Here is a 22854-nt window from a genome sequence, read left to right as displayed (position 1 = left end):
TATATCAGATGTTACATTTCTCTAATGGAAAAAGGCAATTTATTGTCTTAATTACTAAAGTGATGGAAAACAGGTTTTATATACTTAAGGGGTTGCAGTTATTTTGTTATAAAATAACGGGTGGGGGGTGAAGATGTTGCACTTGGTAAGGTTAAGTCCTTGAATGCCTTTATATCAATATATGCAGAAAGATACTAGTTTTTCTCTATTTCCTAATGCAGTTTATTTCTGGAATTATAGAACTTGGTCCGGAATTGGGAAGTACTTATCTGTAAAAATTGACCACACAAGAAAAAATTCTTATCCTTGGAGATGTTTTCAAAATAAAAATGTACAGTGATTTCTAAAGATTTGGTTGTGGCTCTCTGAGACAGAAGGTCGTTCGAGAAATTGTCTGAAACTTTTAGGGTTTATGATTCATGATCAAAGCATACAAGACATAGGAAAAAGAGCACTTCTTTTTAAAGGATTAAAAATGATACCCGTGCTTCTCTCAGTAACTAATCTACATTATACCATTTGATAATATAATAATATAATGTAGATTGGTATAATCTACATTACACCAATGTCACAGGATGATTTTTTTTGACAACAAACGTGTGAAAAAAAGCATGGCTTTGTAATTGGCAGCTAAACACCTACCAGCGATAACACAAATTCTGTCCTCCCTTGACGTGCATGTATTAATAAATTATTTCAGCACTTCTCAGATGTTAACAGAATGGCATACTATGTGCTAAACCGTGAGGACATCTTACCTTCCGAAGCACCCGTGGCACTTGCCTTCCCTTTCGATATAGTTCCATAGGCCGATGGATTTTCCATTCAGGAAGGCCTCTCCCAAGCAGCCTTTAAAATGAGTAACCTTCACAGCAGGAGATTTCTAATGCAAACAAGCAAACAAACATAACCAATATATAGCTGACAAAGCAAAATACATTCTCCAAGTACACAAAACTTCTCCCTGGGAGCTTCAATCTAACAGATCCAAATTTTGAGAGAACAACATTAGAAAAAAGGCCAGTTTGTAATCACTGGATTTCCTTCCAGTTATGAAGTGGAATCCCAGAATGAGTGACACTGGGCAGGATCTTAAAGATCATCTCAGTGACTAGGGTTGATGGAGAAAACCGTGTTGCACGGGTGAGAAAATAGACAGCCAGAGAATGTGATTGGTAGTGAGGACCCAGCTGGACCTGAGACCTGGACTCCCACTTCAGAGCATTGATCCAGGTCCAAAAAATGCAATTATATTTGGAGAGAGGAGAACTGATATAATAAAATAAATATGGAGGGCTTTCTTGCTAAACACTAATTAGTATTAATCAACCACTAACTAGAGCTAGACTCAAGATAAAGAAACTTTACAGAAATTAACATGGAGCATTGAATTTCCTATTCATCACTGGGAAAGAAACCCAAACAGCAAGATGAGCCATTGGCTTTTTCTCCATTTATGCTACTGATTAAGCATCACCCTTTACTGTGCAAAACCAGCCTAATTCTGCAGAGGAACTGTCAGGCAGCAAAACAAAAGAAGCAGAAACATCTTCATCTGCCTAGCATATATTCAACCATCTAAACATATGCCTTTTTTTTTTTTTTTTTTTTGAGACGGAGTTTCACTCCTGTTGCCCAGGCTGGAGTGCAAGGGCATGATCTCGGCTCACTGCAACCTCTACCTCCCGGGGTTCAAGTGATTCTCCTGCCTCAGCCTCCTGAGTAGCTGGGATTACAGGCATGCACCACCACGCCTGGCTAATTTTGTATTTTTAGTAGAGACAGGGTTTCTCCATGTTGGTCAGGCTGGTCTTGAACTGTGGACCTCAGGTGATCCACCCACCTCAGTCTCCCAAAGTGCTGGGATTACAGGCATGAGCCACCACGCTCAGTCCATGACTTTTATACATAGGTAAAATCAATCAATCAGTCCTGTTCAGAAGAACTTTCAGAATGTTACCTTGATTTGTCCTCCAAGACCTCCAACAAACATGAGTGTTGAATTGTTTACATCCAGAACATTAGCTGTCCCAGGGGATTTACTTGTTTTTGCTGGTGGCTTTTGATTTGAGCTCATTTCCTTTACACTCAGTGAACCAATGTTTCCAAATCTAAGGGTCACAAAGAATTGCAAAAGGAACTTTCAGAATTTCCAGTTGGCGCACATACATCCCCATGTTTCCTTCAGACCCACCATCTGCTTCTCCCCAAGAGCCCTGCAACAGCGCCCCCTGCTGGCCTCCTGGCTTCCAGTCTTGCCTACTGCCCCAAATCTTCAAGAGTCGCTCTTCCGAAATAGAAATTTCATCATGTTGCGTCCCTGCTTAAAACATTTGACATGAGCTAAACTGTATCCGAGGACATGTCTACTCCGTAAATACTACCCCATTTTGTAAATAAAAAAAAAATCCCAACAAACCATAATATTATAGAAAAGTGAAAACATATACTTAAAGCTGCTCAAAAGTGATTACCTCTGGAGGAGGATTTTAAAAGAAAGAATTTTGCTTTGTGCCTGAATTTTAAGAAAATGCACCCCCCTACCTGCATCATTATTTTCGGTCCTTGTCTACATGCAATGTGCTGCCAGCCACATGCAATGTCTACCATGCCACACCTTACACCTCTCTCCTGAGGAAGTTTACCAGGTTGGCTGCCTTACACATAGACTTTCTAAAAGTAACATTCTGCATTTTTAAATTTTTTTAGAGGCAGCGTCTTGCTCTGCCACTCAGACTGGAACACAGCGGTGTGATCATTGCTCACTGCAGCCTCGACCTCCTGTGCTCCAGCAATTTCCCGCCTGAGTCTCCTGAGTAGCTGGGACTACAGGCACACTCCACCGTGCCTGGATACATTTTTAATTTTTTTAGAGACAGGGTCTCACTATGTTGTCCAGGCTAACCTCAAACTCCTTGTTGTTCAAATAATCCTCCCTCCTCGGCCTCCCGAAGCACTGGGATTATAGGAGTGAGCCACCATGCCTCGTCTCTAAAGATAACCTAAACTTTTAGACATTTTAGACATTCTAAGGGTAACCTAAGCTTTTCAGTTTTTTCTTCTTCTGATTGTTGATTTTGGTAAGTTTGTTTCTCCTGCAGTAAGAAAAAAATCCAAACCTTAATTTAAAAAAATTTTTGAATTACCTTTTTTTTTTTTTTTTTTTTGAGACGGAGTCTCGCTCTGTCGCCCAGGCTGGAGTGCAGTGGCCGGATCTCAGCTCACTGCAAGCTCCGCCTCTCGGGTTTACGCCATTCTCTTGCCTCAGCCTCCCATGTAGCTGCGCCTGTACTACAGGCGCCCGCCACCTCACCCAGCTAGTTTTTTGTATTTTTTAGTAGAGACGGGGTTGCACGTGTTAGCCAGGATGGTCTCGATCTCCTGACCTCGTGATCTGCTCGTCTTGGCCTCCCAAAGTGCTGGGATTACAGGCTTGAGCCACCACGCCCGGCCAAATTACTTTGTATTATATATTGTCAAATTATAGTTGTATATACTTCTGAGGTGCAAAATGATGTTATGATTTTTGGATATGATGTAGAATGATTAACCATCAATGGATAAAGAAAATGTGGTTTTATACACGAATGGATAAAGAAAATGTGCTTTTATACAAATATACACAATGGAATACTATTATTCAGCCTTAAAAAAGAAGTTCTGTCATTTGTAACAAATGCTTATTTCTTCTTTTTCTTTGTTTTTTGAGATGGAGTCTAGCTCTGTCGCCCAGGCTGGAGTGCAGTGGTGCGACCTCCACTCACTGCAACCTCCGCCTCCTGGGTTCAAGCAATTCTCCTGCCTCAGCCTCTTGAGTAGCTGGGATTACAGGCACCTACCACCACGCCCAGCTAATTTTTGTATTTTTAGTAGACATGGGGTTTCACCGTGCTGGCCAGGCTGGTCTCAAACTCCTGACCTCAGGTGATCCACCCGTCTCGGCCTCCCAAAGTGCTGGGATTGCAGGTGTGAGCCACCGGCCACAAATGCTTACTTCTACAGCTAACCTAAGCCAAGTATTGTTTGGTTATAATCTGACTTTCCAGAAGTTTCAAAGCCTATTATATGATGTTACAAGCGTGTAATTACTTATGAGACACACTTTTAAAAAGAGAGGTGCTCTGAGAGAACATTCTCTACTACCTGGCCACATGGATACTGTGCCATCTGCTGTCATCAATGGGAAAGTCTGGAAACTCCAAGCGTGTGGAGCCGGAGCCCAGGTCCCACAGGAAGGCCACTTTCCCTCGCCGCATCTCCACTGCAAGGAAATCAGACTGGGGGGCGGGGCATGAACGGGGATCAGTTTACACACTGTTTGCCAACCACCACCACACTTTACAGAGTCAGTTCTTACGGTGTTTTCTCTATTCTTAAAAATAAATAAAAAACAAAACCCCCAAATCTATTTTCTTTTGTTTGAAATGGTCCCCTCCCTGGAGCTGGGGCATGACTCTCAGCCCCGGGGACATTAGCGCCTCCCTGCGTGCCTGGCCTGGTCCTCCTCAATACCTCCCATAGAGTCCCCGGGAAAATTCGCTGCGGGTCACAGGCAGACCACTGGGAGCACCAGGGAAGGCACTGAGCTTGCTTGTCTGCCCAGTGTCCGAGGTAAGAAATGGATGTGAAATATGCAGTAAGACAGGAGCCATGAGGTCCCACCCCTGTCACAGGCTTGCCTGTGCTTTGCATCTTATCTCCTGAAGACATTTCAGACACTCTGTGTGCTTGTTAACATTTTCTGCCCCACACACCCAAGGCTTCTGACCTGTTCTCACTGGCACAGCCAAGGTATTAAAGACCTTCCACAGGCACTTGCCATCTGGGGACCACTGGAATTCTTGGCAAGAAAAACCTGACAGAAGCTTGACAATTCTGATAGTCACTCCAGGGGTCACTGGGGGAATCACAAAAACGTTCCATCCCCAGGGCTTGCAGTTAAGATGGCGTCCTTCAGAAATGTCACTTCCCTTCTCACAGGCTTTCAATTTGGTCGTTTGCTCATTTTTAACCTAATGCTACCATTTTAACAAAGGTTAGTCCCTATGGGAGATTTAGAGACTTCGCTAAGGCCCATTTTTTTTTTTTTTCCACCAAATAAGTGAAAATTCAGAAAAATCTAGAAGTGCACAAAAAATTCAGTGCTGCTTTCCAAATGTCCATAACTTACAGAGGTGCTGCTACCGAGGTAGAAGAGAAGATTGTCGGGTTCCTGTGTCTTAACATTTAGTGTTAAGGTGTTGTAGTTAGTAGAGGAAATCTGAGGCTGGTAGGCCCGGATGCAATCTCTGTCTGCAGACACGGCGACTTTAATCTGTAGAAGGAAAATGAAAGTGTCCTCATCATTTGGCGACGCACACCGGCAGCTCACCAGCAGCTCAACAACACTATTCTGAAATGAATTTTCACTGAGGCAGGTTTCCTCTCTTGATAATACACAATGGTTCATGTTTCATGAAGTGACATATCAGATGGTAATAAAAATGATTTCATTTGGTAAAGTGTTTAAATATGAGAAAACCAGTGTTAGTTTTTAATAAGTTATTTTATATAGGTCTTGCTCACATAAGATTTAATTCCTTAAAGACAAGGATTTTATCACCCTGGAATCTTTCTGCCTGACACAAAGAGGATATTTGATAATCATCTGGTGAATAAATGGAGAGGTAATATATTTATTCACTCAGCAGGTATTTATAGAGCAATTATTGTACTTACTGCATATTTCTTTGATTAGTAATTCTTCGCATATGTATCTTACATTAGTCTTAAAGAGTCTAAGTTTGGTATTAACCATAGCATCAAGAAGCATTCCTTGGGCTTACATTTATTTATTTATTTATTTATTTATTTAGGGTCTTGCTCTGTTGCCCAGGCTGAAGTGCAATGGCGTGATCATAGCTCACTGCAGCCTTGAACTTCTAGGCTCGAGCAATCCTCCTGCCTCAGCCTCCTGAGTAGCTGGGACTACAGGTTCACACCACCGAGCCCGGCTATTATGATTTTTTTTTTAGTAGAGACAGGATCTCATTATGTTTCCTAGGGTCATCTCAAACTCCTGGCCTCAAGCAATCCTCCCACCTCAACCTCCCAAATTGTGGGAGTTATGGATGTGAGCTACCATGCCCAGCCTATATTTATTTAGCAACTGTAACTGAAACAGATGCAAGCCAGAGCTCATGGAAACCAACATTCCTTTTCCAATAGCAAGGACACTTGAGAGGAAAAGACAGAGCGTGTGCTCCTTTCTCTTCCCTAGAAAGCCTGAGGTGGACAAATGCAAGCCCAGAGGCTGCATTCATCCTCTGGAAGTCCCCAGTCACATGATGATTGCACATTCTCTCAAAAGGAAACTTTTTCCCTTAGGGCACAGCCAGTGCCATGTGCCACGGGTAAAACATCTTCTCACGTGTGAACTGCTCCAGGTGTCCAGTGCTTCAGGCATTTAGTGACCTGGATTTGTGCAGCCTTTGTCGCATACAAATTGTTTTCCCAGACACCTCAAGGATGAGGCCCATACTACACAAACACTTCAAAGAATATTTGGATTATTAAAACTAAGTTGGTAAAATGAAGAAATAACACCATATGCAACCCATAAACTTAGATAAATGTTAACATGTAGATTCGACATGTTCTGCACTATCCAGGCTAATAGTTTAAATTTAGTCTATAATGATAAATCTCCATAAAGACACGGACATCTCTTTGCTAACAACATTTTGAAGCATGTTGAATAAAAGCAGAACTCAAAAGAAAATGAAGTTAGTTATTGGCTTTAAATATACCAAGACAGGGCTATGAGGAAGCCCGGATTATTAGGATCTGGGTCTTTGGAAGGCCTAAGGGACGCAGTGTGACTGAGAGCCACGTGTGGCTGAGAGCCACGTCTGCATGAATTCCCTGGGATTCCACACGACTGAGAGCCCAGTGATGAAAGCCATGGGGCCCCAAACTCACAGAAGCTGCTTGTTTCCGGGCCTGGCTGATGAGCAGTTTAATTTCTGATAGGTTTCTGCTCAGATTCTCTTCTAACATCTTCAAAGGCTTCAACCGATCAAACAAAAGGTTGGCTTGAGTTTCCACGTCTTTGACTTTTCTTCCAGCCAACAGAGCTAACAAATACAAGAAGGCAAGGGGTGGCAAGAAAGTTGGGGAGAGGGAAAAACAAGATAATTAATTGTCCATTAAGAATGCACTGGGTAAAACAACACCCTAATAACCAAATCCATGACATTTTGGTATTAAGATGAAAACTGCACCAGTAGCACGCATAGACTAAGGCCCTTTTCTTTATAAAGGCTAATCCGGACATTGGCATACTGCTACTTTTCAGGAATGTTGTGAACAACGCACCACTGTGTGCTTAGCTAGCTCCATGTCTGCATGACACAGACGGTCATGACTGGAAGGAAGGGCGCTGACATACTGGCCATGGTGGAGTCCTGCAGAAGCTGGTGCGTCTCTTGTAATGTGCTGTTGACCCTGGACAGGCTGGCAGATGTGCTCAGCAGCTCCTGGCTCAGCCCTGCCACGTCCCTCAGCGTGCTCACCGCGCTCTGGCTTGCAGACGTGGCCAGCTCTTTGGTTTTCGCTCCTTTGTTTCTTGTATCTAAAATAAATGTATACACAAGCATGCACTTTTGCTGCTTACACACAGAGAAAATAAAACTACAACAATTGTAATTTTGCACAGAAATACATTATTGTCATATTACTGATGCTGAACACAAACTGAGGCTGGCTTGTTTGCTTTTTTTCTTTCGGGCAGGGGTCAATGACCTGGGAGCTTCTTGTTTCTAATGGCAATATTAAAACTGCATATCTTGTGCTCTACTATCCCCTTTTAGGGACAAACGAAATAATTTTTGTTACTACTTCTCTGGAATATGATTTCAGTACACAATGAGATCACAAAAGTGATGACCAATCGCCGTGTGATCTGTGTCTTACATCTTAATCAGCTACATTGCTTTATTTGGGTCCTTTTCCATCACGCCCTTCTCACCTTCATGAAACATGTTCTCCACCTCCTTTCATGTCTGGATACTAAGGATTTGGATCCTAGTTCTGCAGCTGAGGTGGGAATGTCTTAAGTTACAGGAAGAGGTATTTGCCCATAGCATCAATTGGCTGCTAGAAGTAACAGCAGAAGAAAGCCTAAACAGCCACTCAAGGTAAATTAGAATTCAGTTATTCTAGAAAATCCAGGTGAGGATTTTTAAAAGACACTATCATTCATTTTTGAAGCATTTAATCACAAGTGGGGCAAAACATTTACCGCAGAAAAAGCTGGAAAAAGGGTATACAGGTGGCCTTTTTACTTTCCTTGCAACTTTTCTGTAAGCTCAAAATTATTTTCAAATAAAAATGTTACTAAGCATTTAGTCAAAATATACCATGGCATCCTTATAAAAAAAGAAAAGGAAAAAGAAGTCTTCCAGATCAGAAAATGCTTCATTGTTTCAAGGTAAGAAGTAAGCCCAACGCAGCATGCCCAGTTTCCCCAGGTGACTCCATGCTTACACACAGAAGCCCGGCAGACAGAAGGACTTTGGGCTTCTTGTTTTTAAGGGCTTTAAAGCACTTTTAAAGTGCTCCTTTGAGCACTTTATAAGACTTTTTCAAAAGATGTTTATTAAGCAAAAAAGGAGGATGGGCACAGTGGCTCACGCTTGTAATCCAGCATTGTGGGAGACCAAGGCAAGAGGGTCGCTTGAGGCCAAGAATTCAAGGCCAATCTGGGCAACGTAGCAAGACCTGGTCTCTATAAAACAATAGAAACTTTAGAAGTAAAAGACAACAAAAGAACAAAAGAGAAGTTTGAGGTGCCGCGCAATTCATTTGTATTAGACTTAAAAAAATGACCCTATTTAAAATTTTCAAGAATACCACATTTCTAAACCATCAGTATTAAAGTGATCAGTGAGCCTAATGTTTTACTGCCTCACTAAGGAAGACGGCCAAGCAAGCAGTCTTCAGTTTGCCACACTGATAATGAATCTGGCATTTTCCCCTTAGGCAGGTAAAGCACATTCCAGCTTCTTTACTTGCTGACTTCTTTCAATGGTCCTTCTTCCTCTAAGCAATGTGTCAAGCATTTCAAAAGTAAGCAATTCAGATGGTACTATGCAATCTCTGTTTTTAAGATTATAAATTCTAGCAGTTTGATGCAAGTATTGTGATGTTATTTTAAAAACCAATGATTTTCATTTCGAAGTCTTATTCCTTTCCAAGTAAAAATTTTGTCAATCTTAGTCTCATTTTTGAGCTAGCGCCTTGACCAGTCTTGAGGCAGGACTTCCTTATGCTCCTGAGTGATGCTTTTACAGTGAGAAGACGTGATTTAAAGAAGAACGTCTTTTCCACTTACCTTCAGGAATTGCTCTGAGTATCAAGACTGATTCATTGGTCTGCCTGGTAATTTCATCAGCATTCTCTTGAAATCTGTTTGTCTTATTTCTCAGTTCACTGAGTTCCAATGCAATAACTATTTAAAGGGAGAAAAATGTTTCCTTTCAGGTTAGCCTACTAAAAGGTTGCCTAGGCAACAGCTTTGTCATTCTTGACCATCTACAGAATTCATAGCTTTCTAAAGAGACTCCCAATATTGACAGTTTTTCCAGCAAGACTGAGCAACATTCATTATAGAAATTAAGAGTGTGGGCCGGACGCGGTGGCTCACGCCTGTAATCCCAGCACTTTGGGAGGCTGAGGCGGGTGGATCACGAGGTCAGGAGATTGAGACCAGCCTGGCTAACACGGTGAAACCCTGTCTCTACTAAAAATACACACACACACACACACACACACACACACACACACACACACACACACAAAATTAGCCAGGCCTGGTGGCAGACGCCTGTAGTCCCAGCTACTCAAGAGGCTGAGGCGGGAGAATGGCGTGTACCCAGGAGGCGGAGCTTACAGTGAGCCGAGATAGCGCCACTGCACTCCAGCCTGGGAGAAAGAGCAGGACTCCAGTCTCAAAAAAAAAAAAAAAAAAAAAAAAAAAAAAAGAAATTAAGAATGTGTTTCTAGCTTGCTCGATCATTTTCTCTACTTCGCTTGTTGACTTTCTCACTAATATTTCTACTTAAATTTCATGTCCAATTTTACTAGAGCTCAAGGACCAAGAGCTGTGTTTAAGTCACTCAGTCTTAATCAGATGCACTAACTTTCTATCCCCATCTGAATCTTGGTCACCTTTCTCCTCTGAGTTGTCAAACCCCTAAGGTGGGCTCCCACCTGGGAGTCTTCCTCATAGTCTCCCACCTGCATCTCTGGCCAATCCTCCATCCCCTTCTATTCCCTTCTGGCCACCCAACTGGAACTCAACTTAACCTCCTTCTCAAGTTTGATCACAGCTTTTACTTTTAAAATTTCTGTTCATAACATACAATCACATTTTGATTTTGAGCACATGGTGAAAACAAGAAATTTTAATTGCCAGCAAGCTCCCAATTTCACTACCTATGAAGTACCTCTAGTTGTACAGACTGAAATTACAGCCCATCAACACATTATGCATTTTCGATACTGTGAGATGCCAACATAAATTTTAAATTGTGTCACTCAATGAGAAAAAAAATTTATGCACATATCCAAGCCTTTGGTTCAGACAGTTGTGGAAGGATCCAGTGTTAGACTTGGAAGTAAGTCACCTGTAAAGGGAATGAGCTGTGAGTATGGCCCACTATTTACTCCTCCAGAAATCTTGGTATTTTTGATCTATTAGAATATATTAAGATGGAAAGCATGTTATTTGTTATTTAAAAAGTATGCCTACATAGTTTCTCTTACATAACAGATTCCTGATGCCATTTTGGTTTATGTTTATTGGATGGATTGCTTTTACATATGCCAAGTCATTCTTTCTTGAAACTTTAGGACAAATTAACTGCATAGATATTTTTTGAAAAACGGCTAAATCAATTATGATTTAATGTAATAATTATTAAACGAGAACCTACCATGAGTCTAACATGATATTAGTCCCATGAGAAAGGTAAAACAAATATCAAGCATAATATATCTCTTCAAGGAAAAATAAAGGAGTGCACCCAATCAAAGATAACCCAAGAGACACTAGGAAGAACAGTGAAGGCTCCAAGCTAAGGCGATGAGTGGAGGATTAAGGACAGGTTAAAGATAGAGATGACTGCACAATAAAGGAACAGATATCACTAGAATAAAAATGCCAAATTATATGAAGTTTATGTGATAGGAAGTTTATACGATAGGAAAGTTTATATGATAGGAAAGTTTATATGATAGGAAATCGGAATATAAATAGGACATAGAAATGCTAAGTTTCAAGTTGCTGCATGCAAGGAGAACGTTCTTAGAGGTTGCTCAGCGAGATGCTCACGCTCACTCTGCCTGTCTACACCGTCCGAGCCACACGCTGACCTGGAAGCTTCCTGCTGAGGTTGTCGCCTTCATTTAGAAATCTGGAGCTGCGCTGCACGGCCGCTTTCCCATTAGAAACAAGGGATTCTGAGAGCTGGAAAACAGAACCACTTAAGCATGGTGAAAGCAGGGCAGATGGAGTCCTGCTGGGGATGGAGGAAGTGACTCCATCAGAGTAGCCCCCAGCCACATTCCCAGCAAGAAAGTCAGCCAGGTACCAGGTAGGGACAATTTCAAATGGCTGAGGCAAGAGAACACAAAGACATTTTTAAGTAGGTAAGGAAGGAAACTAGCCATTCAATAGAGATTTTCACCGTGGTTAAAGAAAAATGTCTCCAGTAGGTATCAAGTAGCATTATCATTTTTAGCTCAAGGAAATGTGAGATTGTTCTCATCTCTACGCTGGTTTCTAGTCTCTATAAAGAAGTATTTATGATCTTAAAAAATTAAAGCACAGATCACATGATGACAGAAGCCAGAAACAGATTCCACCAGAAAAGAATGTTAATAGGCAGAAATGGAGGCCACTGAATCTCTGTTCAAACCGGGTACAGAACAATCTCCCACAGAGCCCAGAAAAAGAAGCCCACGGCATTTCCTACCAGGCTCATCTCAGTCACAGTCCTGTGAGCATCTTTGGCCAGTTCCTCCGATTCTTCGATCAGGTTCTGGATGTTGTAATGGACATAGGCTGCACTGGTGGCATTCAGGGACACATTTCTGACATTTTCAAGGCCACTATCAAAGCAGCATATTTAGATACGTTATGATAAGCTAAATCAAACTTGCCGATTCACTCACAAAAATCATAAATGCCTACTAGTCTTGAAAGCCTCCTATCTTCTTTCCCCTTAGAAGAGTATCATCCATAAAAAATAACAACCTGTGGGTTCCCACGTAACTTCAAAAGCAATTTTTGAGAAGCCATAGCCACTTTGTCATAATAACACTCAGAACTGCTATTTAATCAATACCCAAGAAGAGACTACTGCTGTTTCCCTTAGACAACCATTCATCACTTTCCACAAGCTGCCCTCAGCATTCCTCAATCTCTGTTCCAACCCCCTGTGCATGTCTGGGGTGCCGTTGCATGTTTGCATTGGTTATAAACTCCCTGCAACACACTTGTTAACCTCCAAGAAGTGTTCCTAAGCATACCTGAGGTCGCTGAATCTTATCCCTCAAATGGCATGACAATTTTACAAAATTCACTAGAAATTCTGGAGGAAGATCAGCTAATATTTCAATCAGCTCAACATCATTCTAACAAGTGGGCACGTCACTTAGGAACTTGGTAACCGGTCATGGCACAAGGTCATCCAGTGCTCTCGATCTTGAAAATAAAGTCTGGCAATGGGCACATCTTTGCCTGCTGAGTAACTCACTTCATTTTATTTCCAAGGTTATTGAGTCGGGCAATTCCCAGACCAAATATTAGCAGTTATTGCTTGTTACTATTGGACTGGCAAAATTCTATGATTTATAAATAAAATATACTAATTTAACTTCGTGTTATCACAACAAATTGCTTCTACTAGTCATACAAAGTAATAAAGATTTTGTTTTAGCTAGGTATGGAGTCAGAACATGTTTTTCTCTGTGGGGGAAATGATGAAAACTGATGAGAAGAGAGAAGCTAGTATCTCATGCCATTTTCCACTACTGATCCCTAAGACATATTAGGAAGCAGTACTCAATTTAGCACACAATTTATGCAATATTCTATCATATCATTTTTAATTGCTTTTGTTGTGTGAACTAATCTTTTATGTCAGCATTTTTCAAATAAAGAGATATGCATCCTTCCCTTTCCACAGAACATGCACACACAAGAACATACATCTTCCCAGTGTGGTCAGCCTTGTCACCCATAATGCACACCAAATTTTAAAGAAAGAAATTTACCAATTAACTCACAGTATTGTGTAAATCACTGGTAACACCTAAAACTTCAGGTCCCACATTTGCTGCACATTAGAATCATCTTAGGGTTTAAAAAAAAATCACAAAACCCAGGCTACATCCCAGTCCCATTAAGTCACAACCTTTGTGGGGAAGGCAGCTAAGGAACAAAGGCATTGGTGTCTTAAGAAGCTCCCCAGAAGATTCCAGTGTGCAGACAAGTTTGAAACGGCTGGCTAAAATTGTGCTTCTCATTTAAAGGCATTTTTAGCAAGTTGAGTACATATTTTTCAAATATCCAAAAAATATAAGCTAAAGTAATTGTATTACAATGGCAGACTTTCAGGCAGTAGAAAATAATTGGAGGTGGTATCTCTCAGGGATTGGAAAAGAGACTCTCAACACTTCTATAGGAGAGAGTGGACAGCCACATCCTCCACCCAAATAATACACTCCAAAAAGGCTGGATCTGTAAAGAAATTAATAACCTCATTCTGTCCCACCTGCAACCTAACAAAGCTCTGAGCACTCAGTAAGTGCTTAATAAAGACCTGATGGCTTGAAACTGTAGCATACTATTTTTTTTTTTTTTTTTTTGAGATGGAGTCTCGCTCTGTCGCCCAGGCTGGAGTGCAGTGGCACCATCTTGGCTCACTGCAAGCTCCGCCTCCCGGGTTTACGCCATTTTCCTGCCTCAGCCTCCTTAGTAGCTGGGACTACAGGCGCCCACCACCATGCCCGGCTAATTTTTTGTATTTTTAGTAGAGACAGGTTTCACTGTGTTAGCCAGGATGGTCTCGATCTCCTGACCTCATGATCTGCCCGCCTCGGCCTTCCAAAGTGCTGGGATTACAGGCGTGAGCCACTGTGCCCGGCCGCATACTATGTGTTTTAAGTCTTGTCCCGTTATTTGCATTTTTCCATCAGATATGTAGGCCAATGGTAAACTATGTTAGCAGACATGAAGGAATCTAACTTGCCAGGTAAATAAAAGAGGAGTGCTCATTTTTACACAAAGGAAGAGTGACCCATCACTGTGAAAAAAAAGTCCATCTTTGTTTTCTCTAATCAATAGATTGCAAACTCTTGAATTCCCACAAAGGCGTGTTCCTACCTGTCCAGAACATCTGCCAGTCTCTGGAACTCAGCGGCATGGTCCTCAGCGCTGTAGACCAGGTCAAGTGCGTTCCTTTGGGACATGTGCATGACCAGGTCATCTACGTGGTGCCTGATTTTGGCAGACCATAAAAGTAGCGTATCCTGGTGATGCTCTAAGTGCTACATGGAGAAATTAATATTGTAAATATATGCACATCTATTTAATAACAGATATATGTGCATATAGACAAGATGTGTGAAGATTCTTTAAAAACTGTACTGTGGCCGTGCTGAGTGGTAACTCACCTCTAGAGCATCTTGCACAGCATCTGTTTGTGCAGCAGCAGTATCTATCAGTCCTTGTCCTTGGGCGATGAGCTCTGAGGTCAGATTTTGTTCTTCTTGAACATGTAGCTTTTTATCCTGCAGCAGAAATGGCATTTTAAGGATGTTTCATAAAAGCAACTGTGCTTCTGACCTTTGGCTCCTAATGCTATGTGCAGAAGTTAGTGCACGGGACTCACTTTTATTTTATTTTATCTTTTGAGATGGAGTCTCATTCTGTTGCCAGGCTGGAGTGCGGTGGTGCAATCTCGGCTCACTACAACCTCTACCTCCCGAGTTCAAGCGATTCTCCTGCCTCAGCCTCCCGAGTAGCTGGGACCACAGGCGCGCGCAACCACGCCCAGCTAATTTTTGTATTTTTAGTAGAGACGGGGTTTCACCATGTTGGCCAGGATGGTCTCCATCTCTTGACCACATGATCTGCTTGCCTCGGTCTCCCAAAGTGCTGGGATTACAGGCGTGAGCCACCTGGCCAGACCAGGGCTCACTTTTAATTGCTTACGTTGGAGTATTTTGTTACCCGTTATAATTGAGAAGGAGAGAGAGAGTGAGACTCACACTGAATTCTCTCAGGTTAGCATTGACCATGAACAGCAGGTGGTTGCTTTCCTGGGTCTTTGCCTCGGCTTCCCTCACAAGCACCTCAGCCGCCTTTAGTTCACTGTTGTGCTTTGAAAGGAAGTGGCTTGTTGCTTCTTTCAATACCTCCAATTCTTCCAGTGGCTTTTGGTAATTTTCCTGAATTTGTGACAATAAATCTTCAGCAGCCCTGATAAATATGAATGGTTCACATAGTAAGTAAATGAACAACAAAACTCCTATCTCTGAAATAATAGTGGAAAAATTTTTTACATATTTATGCCTAGTCTCTTTTTGAAATTGTAAGTGATACATCATAACTTCTTAAGAATGGAAACAATTTTTCTAAGATAGCTACTGGTATGGCAGGTTTATATTTTATCCTTAACAAATTGTCTTTTTTTTTTTTAAGTGGTGCATCTCACAGATACATTTATTCATGCCAGGAAGTAAACGGTACTTATACAAGTGCACAGTGACCTTCCACGTTCCCATATAGTTTGCTGAAATGTACAGGCACAGTGACCTTTCATCTCAGGTGTATTTCAAGTTAAGCTGGTTAGGATGACCATGAGCAGGCACAAGTCTTGAAGCTTTCAAAGCTTTACTTCTTTTTTTTTTGAGAGAAGTCTTGCTCTTGTCCCCTAGGTTTCAGTGCAAAGGCTTGATCTCAACTCACTGCAACCTCTGCCTCCCAGGCTCAAACGATTCTCCTGCCTCTGCCCGCCAAGTAGCTGGGATTAAGGTGCCTACCATCACACCCAGCTAATTTTTGTATTGTTTAGTAGACACAGGGTTTGGGTTTCACCATGTTGGCCAGGTTGGTCTCAAACTCCTGACCTCAGGTGATCCGCCCGCCTTGGCCTCCCGAAGTGCTGGGATTACAGGCATGAGTCACTGTGCCCGGCCCAAAGCTTTACTTCTTTTATCAGCTCTGATGATTTTATAAATGATGAAGGTCATTAAACCCCTCCTCCCCAAATTTCCTGGTAAACTGGGGTCCAGTGGGCTTTGTGAGAATCTGAACACTTAAACTTTCTAATACATTTTAGTAATGGAATTAAAAAAGATCATCTCCATGAATCTGGATTCAGGAAATTGGGACAACATTCTGAGTTGATGGGAACTGCCATCTTTCATTATATATAATACAGCAAGAAATTGAAAGAAGGCTATTCAGTGAATTTACCAATTTATATATATGGTAAAAGGATTTTCTGCAGCTAGTTAAGAAGAAGCAGATTTCATAAAAGCTTTCAAATTCAAAGTGACAAAAAGATATGATTTGTACCATGGATAAACGCAAGCTTTAGAATATCAAACGATTTTTTTTCCTATGCCTTTATAAATATGCCATCAAACTGCTTATTTAAATCAATTTTGAATTTATAGCTGCATAGAATAATAAAATTTCATGCTACAAATCCTTGCAGTGGTGGGGAATATCCTATGAACTCTTCATTTCAATTTGTCAGGAGAACTTTGAAAAATTCTATGGAAAATGCCTTGTAAAACGCCCTCAGCTTTCACAGGTGTCAGGTTACTGGGTTAAGACACGATCAAAAACATTTGTCAAGGATATAAATTTGAACTCTGACATTATTAGAATAGCATCAGGACTTACAATTTTTAATGATATACTTACAATTTTTAATGATAATAAAGACTTTGCATTATGAGCAGGCAACAAGAACTAAAACATATACATAAGAAAACACGAATAAACCCAATATATTTCTAATGTCTGATCATGAATCTGTTATTACTTTTATTAAATAAGATAGCTCTCTAAGAAAATTTAAAATAAATTAGCCAGGTGTGGTGGCGCATGCCTATAGTCCCAGCTACTCAGGAGGCTGAGGTAGGAAAATCGCTTCAGCCTGGGAGGTGGAGGCTGCAGTGAGCTGAGATCATGCCACTGCACTCCAGCCTGGGTGACTGAGTGAGACCCTGTCTCAAAAAGAAAACAAATAAAGTTCAAAATAGAAACCAAATTTTCATCTATAAGGTAACTCTACTATGTAAACTACAATCACGTGAATGACATACCCCTCAATAATTTGAACAAGATTAAGCAACAAAACAAACCCACTCAGCACTTCATTAGCTTCTTCTAGCAAAATTAGCAGAGGAAACTGGTGTTTCCCAAACTACGTTCCTCTACAACACCAGTGTCCCAAGAACTGCCAGGCAGATTCCTTGAACAAATATTCCAGGGTGAAAGAAGCGTAGCTGGATCCTCCACGGGGCTGCTGATGGGCGTACTAAAAGCTTTGAGTGTACTAAAAGCTTTGAGAAGACCTGCAGTACAGAACTTGTCTCTCCTTAGCAGACACTATGTCAAGGCATGTGCTTCTTTAATGAAGTATCTTTGGTCGGTCACAGTGGCTCACGCCGGTAATCCCAGCACTTTGGGAGGCCGAGGTGGGCAGATCACCCGAGGACAGGAGTCCAAGACCAGCCTGGTCAACATGGTGAAACCCTGTCTCTACAAAAATACAAAATTACAAAAATTAGCTGGGCATGATGGTGGGCGCCTGTAATCCCAGCTGCTCAGGAGGCTGAGGAGGGAGAATCGCTTGAACCCGGGAGGCGGAAGTTGCAGTGAGCTGAGATCACGCCACTATACCCCAGCCTGGGAGACTACAAAAATAAATAAATAAATAAAAATATTTTAATAGGTCTGAGATACCAGCATGGAAATCATCTGAAAAACAGCTACAAACGATAATCCAAAGTGTGTAGTAAAGAGTCAACGTGGCAGGCTGGAGCCCGCTCTCCTTTGAAAGGCCTGCTGGTGAGGTGGACTGTGTTCCCACAGATCCCTAACTGCTAAGAGTAGCTCACTACCTGGGCTGTTTGTGTAAGCAACGTGGTTTATGCTGAACATCTGCTTTCCTTCTGGGAGTCGAGTTTTGCTATGTGCTAGGCAGAGGGTGCCTACCAGTACAGCTCTGACAAAATCCCCGGATACAGAATCTCTGACAGGCTTCCCTGGGCAGAAACATCACACACATGGTGCTGCATTTTTCTTGCTGGGGGAGGAGTGCTCTCTGGGATCCCACATGGGGAGAGGACTTCATGGATTCCTCCAGACTCTGCTGTGTCCTTTTGTCCCATCTGGCTGGACCTCCTTAATAAATCTTAGCCGTAAGTACAGTTATATGCTGGATCCTGGGGGTCCTGGTGAAACTCTGAATGTGGTGGTAGTCCTGGAGACCCCCAACCCACCATGAAAACCAGTCTGTCTGTGTGCTCAACTTCTCATCTATGTGATCGCCATGCTTTAGCATGAACCACCAATTTTCTAAGAATTATCATTAAAAAGCAGATAATTCCTAAAATCATCCATGTAATTTGAAATGGCATATATATAGGGATTATCTATGGAAAATTGGAAAGTGGAGGCCAGAGTATACATTTTAAACTCTTGACTTTTAAAATAAAAGGTCTCTTTAGTAATATTTTTACTTACAAATTAGAGATCAGCAATCTTATCAATAACTTTATTCCAAGTGAAACCATAATGGCAGTGACAGAGAAAGGGGTCGTAGAGGCCGTCGCCAGTAGGGGAGGGTCAGGAGGCACTGAGGGGAACAGGTGGAGGTGGGGGCTGGCCCTGCCTCTCCCCCTCCTTTCAGGCTCTTCAACCAGGTCTTCCCAGGAACCACGCATCCTAGAGGCGGCGCCCTAGGGCTGGGCTCTGCTCCCTAACCTTCCTCAGCCACCCACACATCTGAGTTGCTGGGGAGCTTGTTCAGGATGGAGAGTCCCAGGCCCGCCTTGCAGATCCTAGGAAAGTTAATATTTGTTCAAGGAATCTGCCTAGGAGTTCATGGGACACTAGTGTTGTAGAGGAACATAGCTTGAGAAACACCAGTTTCCTCTGTCAATTTTGCTAGAAGAAGCTAATGAAGAGTGCTGGGGTTTTTTTTGTTTTGTTTTGTTTTTGGGGGTTAATCTTGTTCAAGTCATTGAGGACTATATCATTTCATGTGGTTGTGGTTTAGATAGTAACATCATCCTATAGATGAAAATTTGACCTCTGTTTTAAACTTTCTTATTGTATTTAAAGTGCATATTCAGAAAATAAACTTTCCCCAAATGGACCAGGAGTTCCTAGTGGGCAAAAGGCTCTATTGTTCCCCTGTATGTCCCCAACTCCTGGCACAATGCCAGGGTTCAGGTCACTTTGCTGAACGAATGAATGAATGAATGAATGCACTGATCTCAGACGGGTAACAGCGGGAAGGGACAGCCTCACAAAATGATTCTCTAGGATCTGCAGGGTAGGCCTGGGAATCTCTATCCTTCACATGCTCCCCACCAACTCAGATGTGTCGGGGGCTGAGGAAGGTTAGGGAGCAGAGTCTAACTCAGGGGCGTCACCTCCAGGGTGGGCAGGTCCTGGGAAGACCTGGTTGGAGATGCCCAAGAGGAACACAGCTGAAGCCTCAGTGTGCAGTCGGGGCTGCAGGACTAATGTTCAACTTGGCTTCTGTGACCACTGCCCATTGCCTCTCAAATTCGATGCAAACTCCAGCTGAGCTTCTTTGGCTCCAGTGTTCCCTCGCTCAATGGCTCTCCACCTATGCTAGACTGAGATCTCGTTTCCCTGCCCCTGAAAGGCCCTCGATGTCTCTAACTATCCAAATTCCACCCGCCCATCTTTTATGGATTGGGTCTCAAATGGTACTTCCTTTTGTTCTGGGTGGGAAAATAATAGGGTTTAGACTCAAACAGATTCAGGTTTGTGGTCAGGTTTCATATTGTCCTGGAGGCTTAATTAACATAGGGCAAGTTACTTATATTCTCTGGGCCTCAGTTTCCTCAACTGGATTCTCCCCTACCTGGAAAGACTGAGATGACCACAGAGCACAATGTGAGAAGAGAAGCCGGCACTCTCCTGGCACAGAGGAGGGGCTCCAGAGACAGCTGCTCACACCCGTCTCCTGGCACCACACCCTCCTCTCATTTCCCCCCAAGGCCTTTAGATCCTAGTTCTCTCAGAGCCCTTTCAAGGCCCTATTATTCTAGTAATTAGATTACTAGTCCTCTCTCCAAACTCCATCCAACTGTAAACACATCCTTTTGTTTTTCACCTAAAAAATCAACAATGTCAAAAATTATGTTCCACGATGAAAAAAGCCACATACCCAAGTGTGTTGCTGGTGGCAGTGCACATTGTTTTTAAAAAATATTTTAAAAAATTATTTGGAAGCGCATGTTAGGAATCCTCAAAATGCAAATTCTTTGACTAAATAATTCTACTTTTTTTTTTTTTTTTTTTTTTGAGATGGAGTCTTGCTCTGTTGCCCAGCCTGGAGTGCAGTGGCACGATCTCAGCTCACTGCAACCTCCGCCTCCCAGGTTCAAGCAATTCTCCTGCCTCAGCCTCCTGAGTGGCTGGGATTACAGGCATCCACCACCATGCCAGGCTAATTTTTGTATTTTTAGTAGAGACGGGGTTGGCCTTGTTGGCCAGGCTGGTTTTGAACTCCTGACTTCAGATGACCCGCCCGCCTCAGCCCCACAAAGTGCTGGGATTACAGGTGTGAGCCACCATGCCCAGCCAATAATTCTACTTCTTAATATCTACCCTGATAATAATCTGAAATACAGAAAAAGATGACATATATATACAGTATAAATAAATATTTGATATTTCAATATAGAAAAATATATAAAGCATTTGCATAAGAAGTCCATCACAACATAATTTAAAATAGCAAAATATTAAAGTTTAAATATCTCACAGGACTATATCATTTCATCTGATTACAGTTTAGATAGTAAATTCAAGAACAAAGTTTTGATGAAGTATCATGTAACTATTTATAACAGCACTTCAGACATTCATTACAATCTGGCAGAGACACAGCCTGTGCTGGTATATCAAGTAATACCTGTATGGAAATGCTAAGATAAAAGCTGGAAAGGAAACTCCAAACTCCTTGTGACTGTATGTAAGAATGCTCTGTGATCTCTGTGTCACTTCACATCATGGGTTTCAGTGTAACTGTACTTTTGTATAGAACTGAGTTCAATTATTCTGGCATAACATTGACCTGTCTTGGAGTTCACGGTATTGGTGGCCACCAATGATTTTTTTTCTATGAGAGTTTACTGCCTTATCCTTGGTCTACAGTACTATGAGGCTCTGCTGTTTGTGCTAGGTGGAAACATCCCAGAATCACAGAAAAGGACAGAAGCCACTGCATGATAGCACAAAGATAGATTATACTGGCTGCACAGATTACACCGTTCTATATTTGGAGGGGTCAGTAACCACCTCTTCCTTTACCTGACCACAGGGACCCTTCTCCTCTCTTAGGATATTCCATTCCCAGTGAGCACTTTTCTTCCAGGATGCCTCCTTCTCCTTTGGAGATAGCATGCAAGTTTCTCTCTCTACTTGGTTGCATTGTGAACGGTAATTGGGAACTTACTTGAGTTCAAGAGTGGCATTTTGGTGCAACTGTGTGAAGTCTCTTCTCTGCATGATTTCCAGCAAAGATGTCCCATTCTGTTGCATGCTCTGAAGTGTAGAATTGAGTAGCAGGAAATCTTCATCCAAAGTCTGATTTAAAGTTGTCTTTTCAATAATTTCTATGGAGAAAATTCACCAATTATTTAATAAGCCTCTGAAAAGTGGCTAGTAGCAAGTGAAAAACTTAGAAACTTCTCTGCTGAGGACTGCTCTGTTTACCTAAGCTGAGTTGGACCTCCATGCCAGGCCAGGCCACCTGGTGTATCCCAATGTACTCTGTACATCCCTTAACTAAACATCCATGAACTTGGGATTACTGGCCTATTTCAAAGTCTTTCCATGCACCAATAAACTCCCTAAAGGCAGGGACATGGTGTCAACCTCAGCATTTCCTTGTACCTGGCAGAAACATCTGCACATGAAAAATAAATGTTCTCAATAAATATTTACTACATAAATAAACCACCAATGCTTGATCCTACTTTTTAAATTAAACATAATTTGTTCTAATAATTTCCTTACCTTTTGCCCTATAAAGTCTGATTTGCATTGGATTCTGTACTTTTTAAGCCCTTACACTATAATTCAAAAAGAAGAGTGATCATATATTTCTGGTAGCTGGAAAACTGAAAATAGCATGCTAAAAGCCACAGCACACCCAACTGAGAAATGGTTAAATTATTCTAATATGATGGATATACTTGGTACCAAACTGAAGTCCCAAATACTGTCAGCTCCTATTCTGGGCAAATGGATGGGGAGCTACCATACTAACTTTACCATAACGCGGCTTGAGAATTAGGATCTAAGTTTTAGATGTAATGCAGAAAATAAGAAAAGAAATATGCATTTTTTAAAGCTAAAACTCTCAGTGAAAGACTAAAGCTTACACATTTCAGGATCCCCAAACTACTGCAGTCCCTCTGGTTCCAGAAAGCCCAATGCAAGAGATATACATCTATTCGTATGTTTAAAAAAGCGACAGTGACTTCTTACTAGATAAGGACAAACACTTCAAACTA

At 41.8% G+C, this 22854-nt stretch overlaps 1 protein-coding gene across 2 annotated transcripts in view; it reads right to left on the bottom strand.

Annotated features, from left to right (window-relative positions):
* LOC116272742 (laminin subunit alpha-1-like) overlaps positions 1–22854 on the bottom strand; it is a 74881-nt gene that overhangs the window by 28397 nt on the left and 23630 nt on the right. For both annotated transcript variants that reach the window (XM_031661517.1, XM_031661518.1), the window contains exons 17-29: positions 21792–21951; positions 15322–15532; positions 14725–14841; positions 14435–14598; positions 12021–12156; positions 11419–11512; positions 9377–9493; positions 7433–7615; positions 6964–7118; positions 5174–5317; positions 4147–4280; positions 1964–2114; positions 762–886 (exon numbers count right to left, since the gene is read on the bottom strand). In XM_031661517.1, coding sequence (XP_031517377.1) covers positions 762–886; positions 1964–2114; positions 4147–4280; positions 5174–5317; positions 6964–7118; positions 7433–7615; positions 9377–9493; positions 11419–11512; positions 12021–12156; positions 14435–14598; positions 14725–14841; positions 15322–15532; positions 21792–21951 — 1891 coding nt within the window. The remainder of the gene's footprint in view (positions 1–761; positions 887–1963; positions 2115–4146; positions 4281–5173; positions 5318–6963; positions 7119–7432; positions 7616–9376; positions 9494–11418; positions 11513–12020; positions 12157–14434; positions 14599–14724; positions 14842–15321; positions 15533–21791; positions 21952–22854) is intronic.

This window comes from Papio anubis, unplaced genomic scaffold (assembly GCF_008728515.1).
Source record: "Papio anubis isolate 15944 unplaced genomic scaffold, Panubis1.0 scaffold179, whole genome shotgun sequence".
NCBI lineage: Eukaryota > Metazoa > Chordata > Mammalia > Primates > Cercopithecidae > Papio > Papio anubis.
The sequence above is the reverse complement of the archived record's forward strand: the minus strand, read 5'-3'. Positions and strand labels throughout refer to the sequence as shown.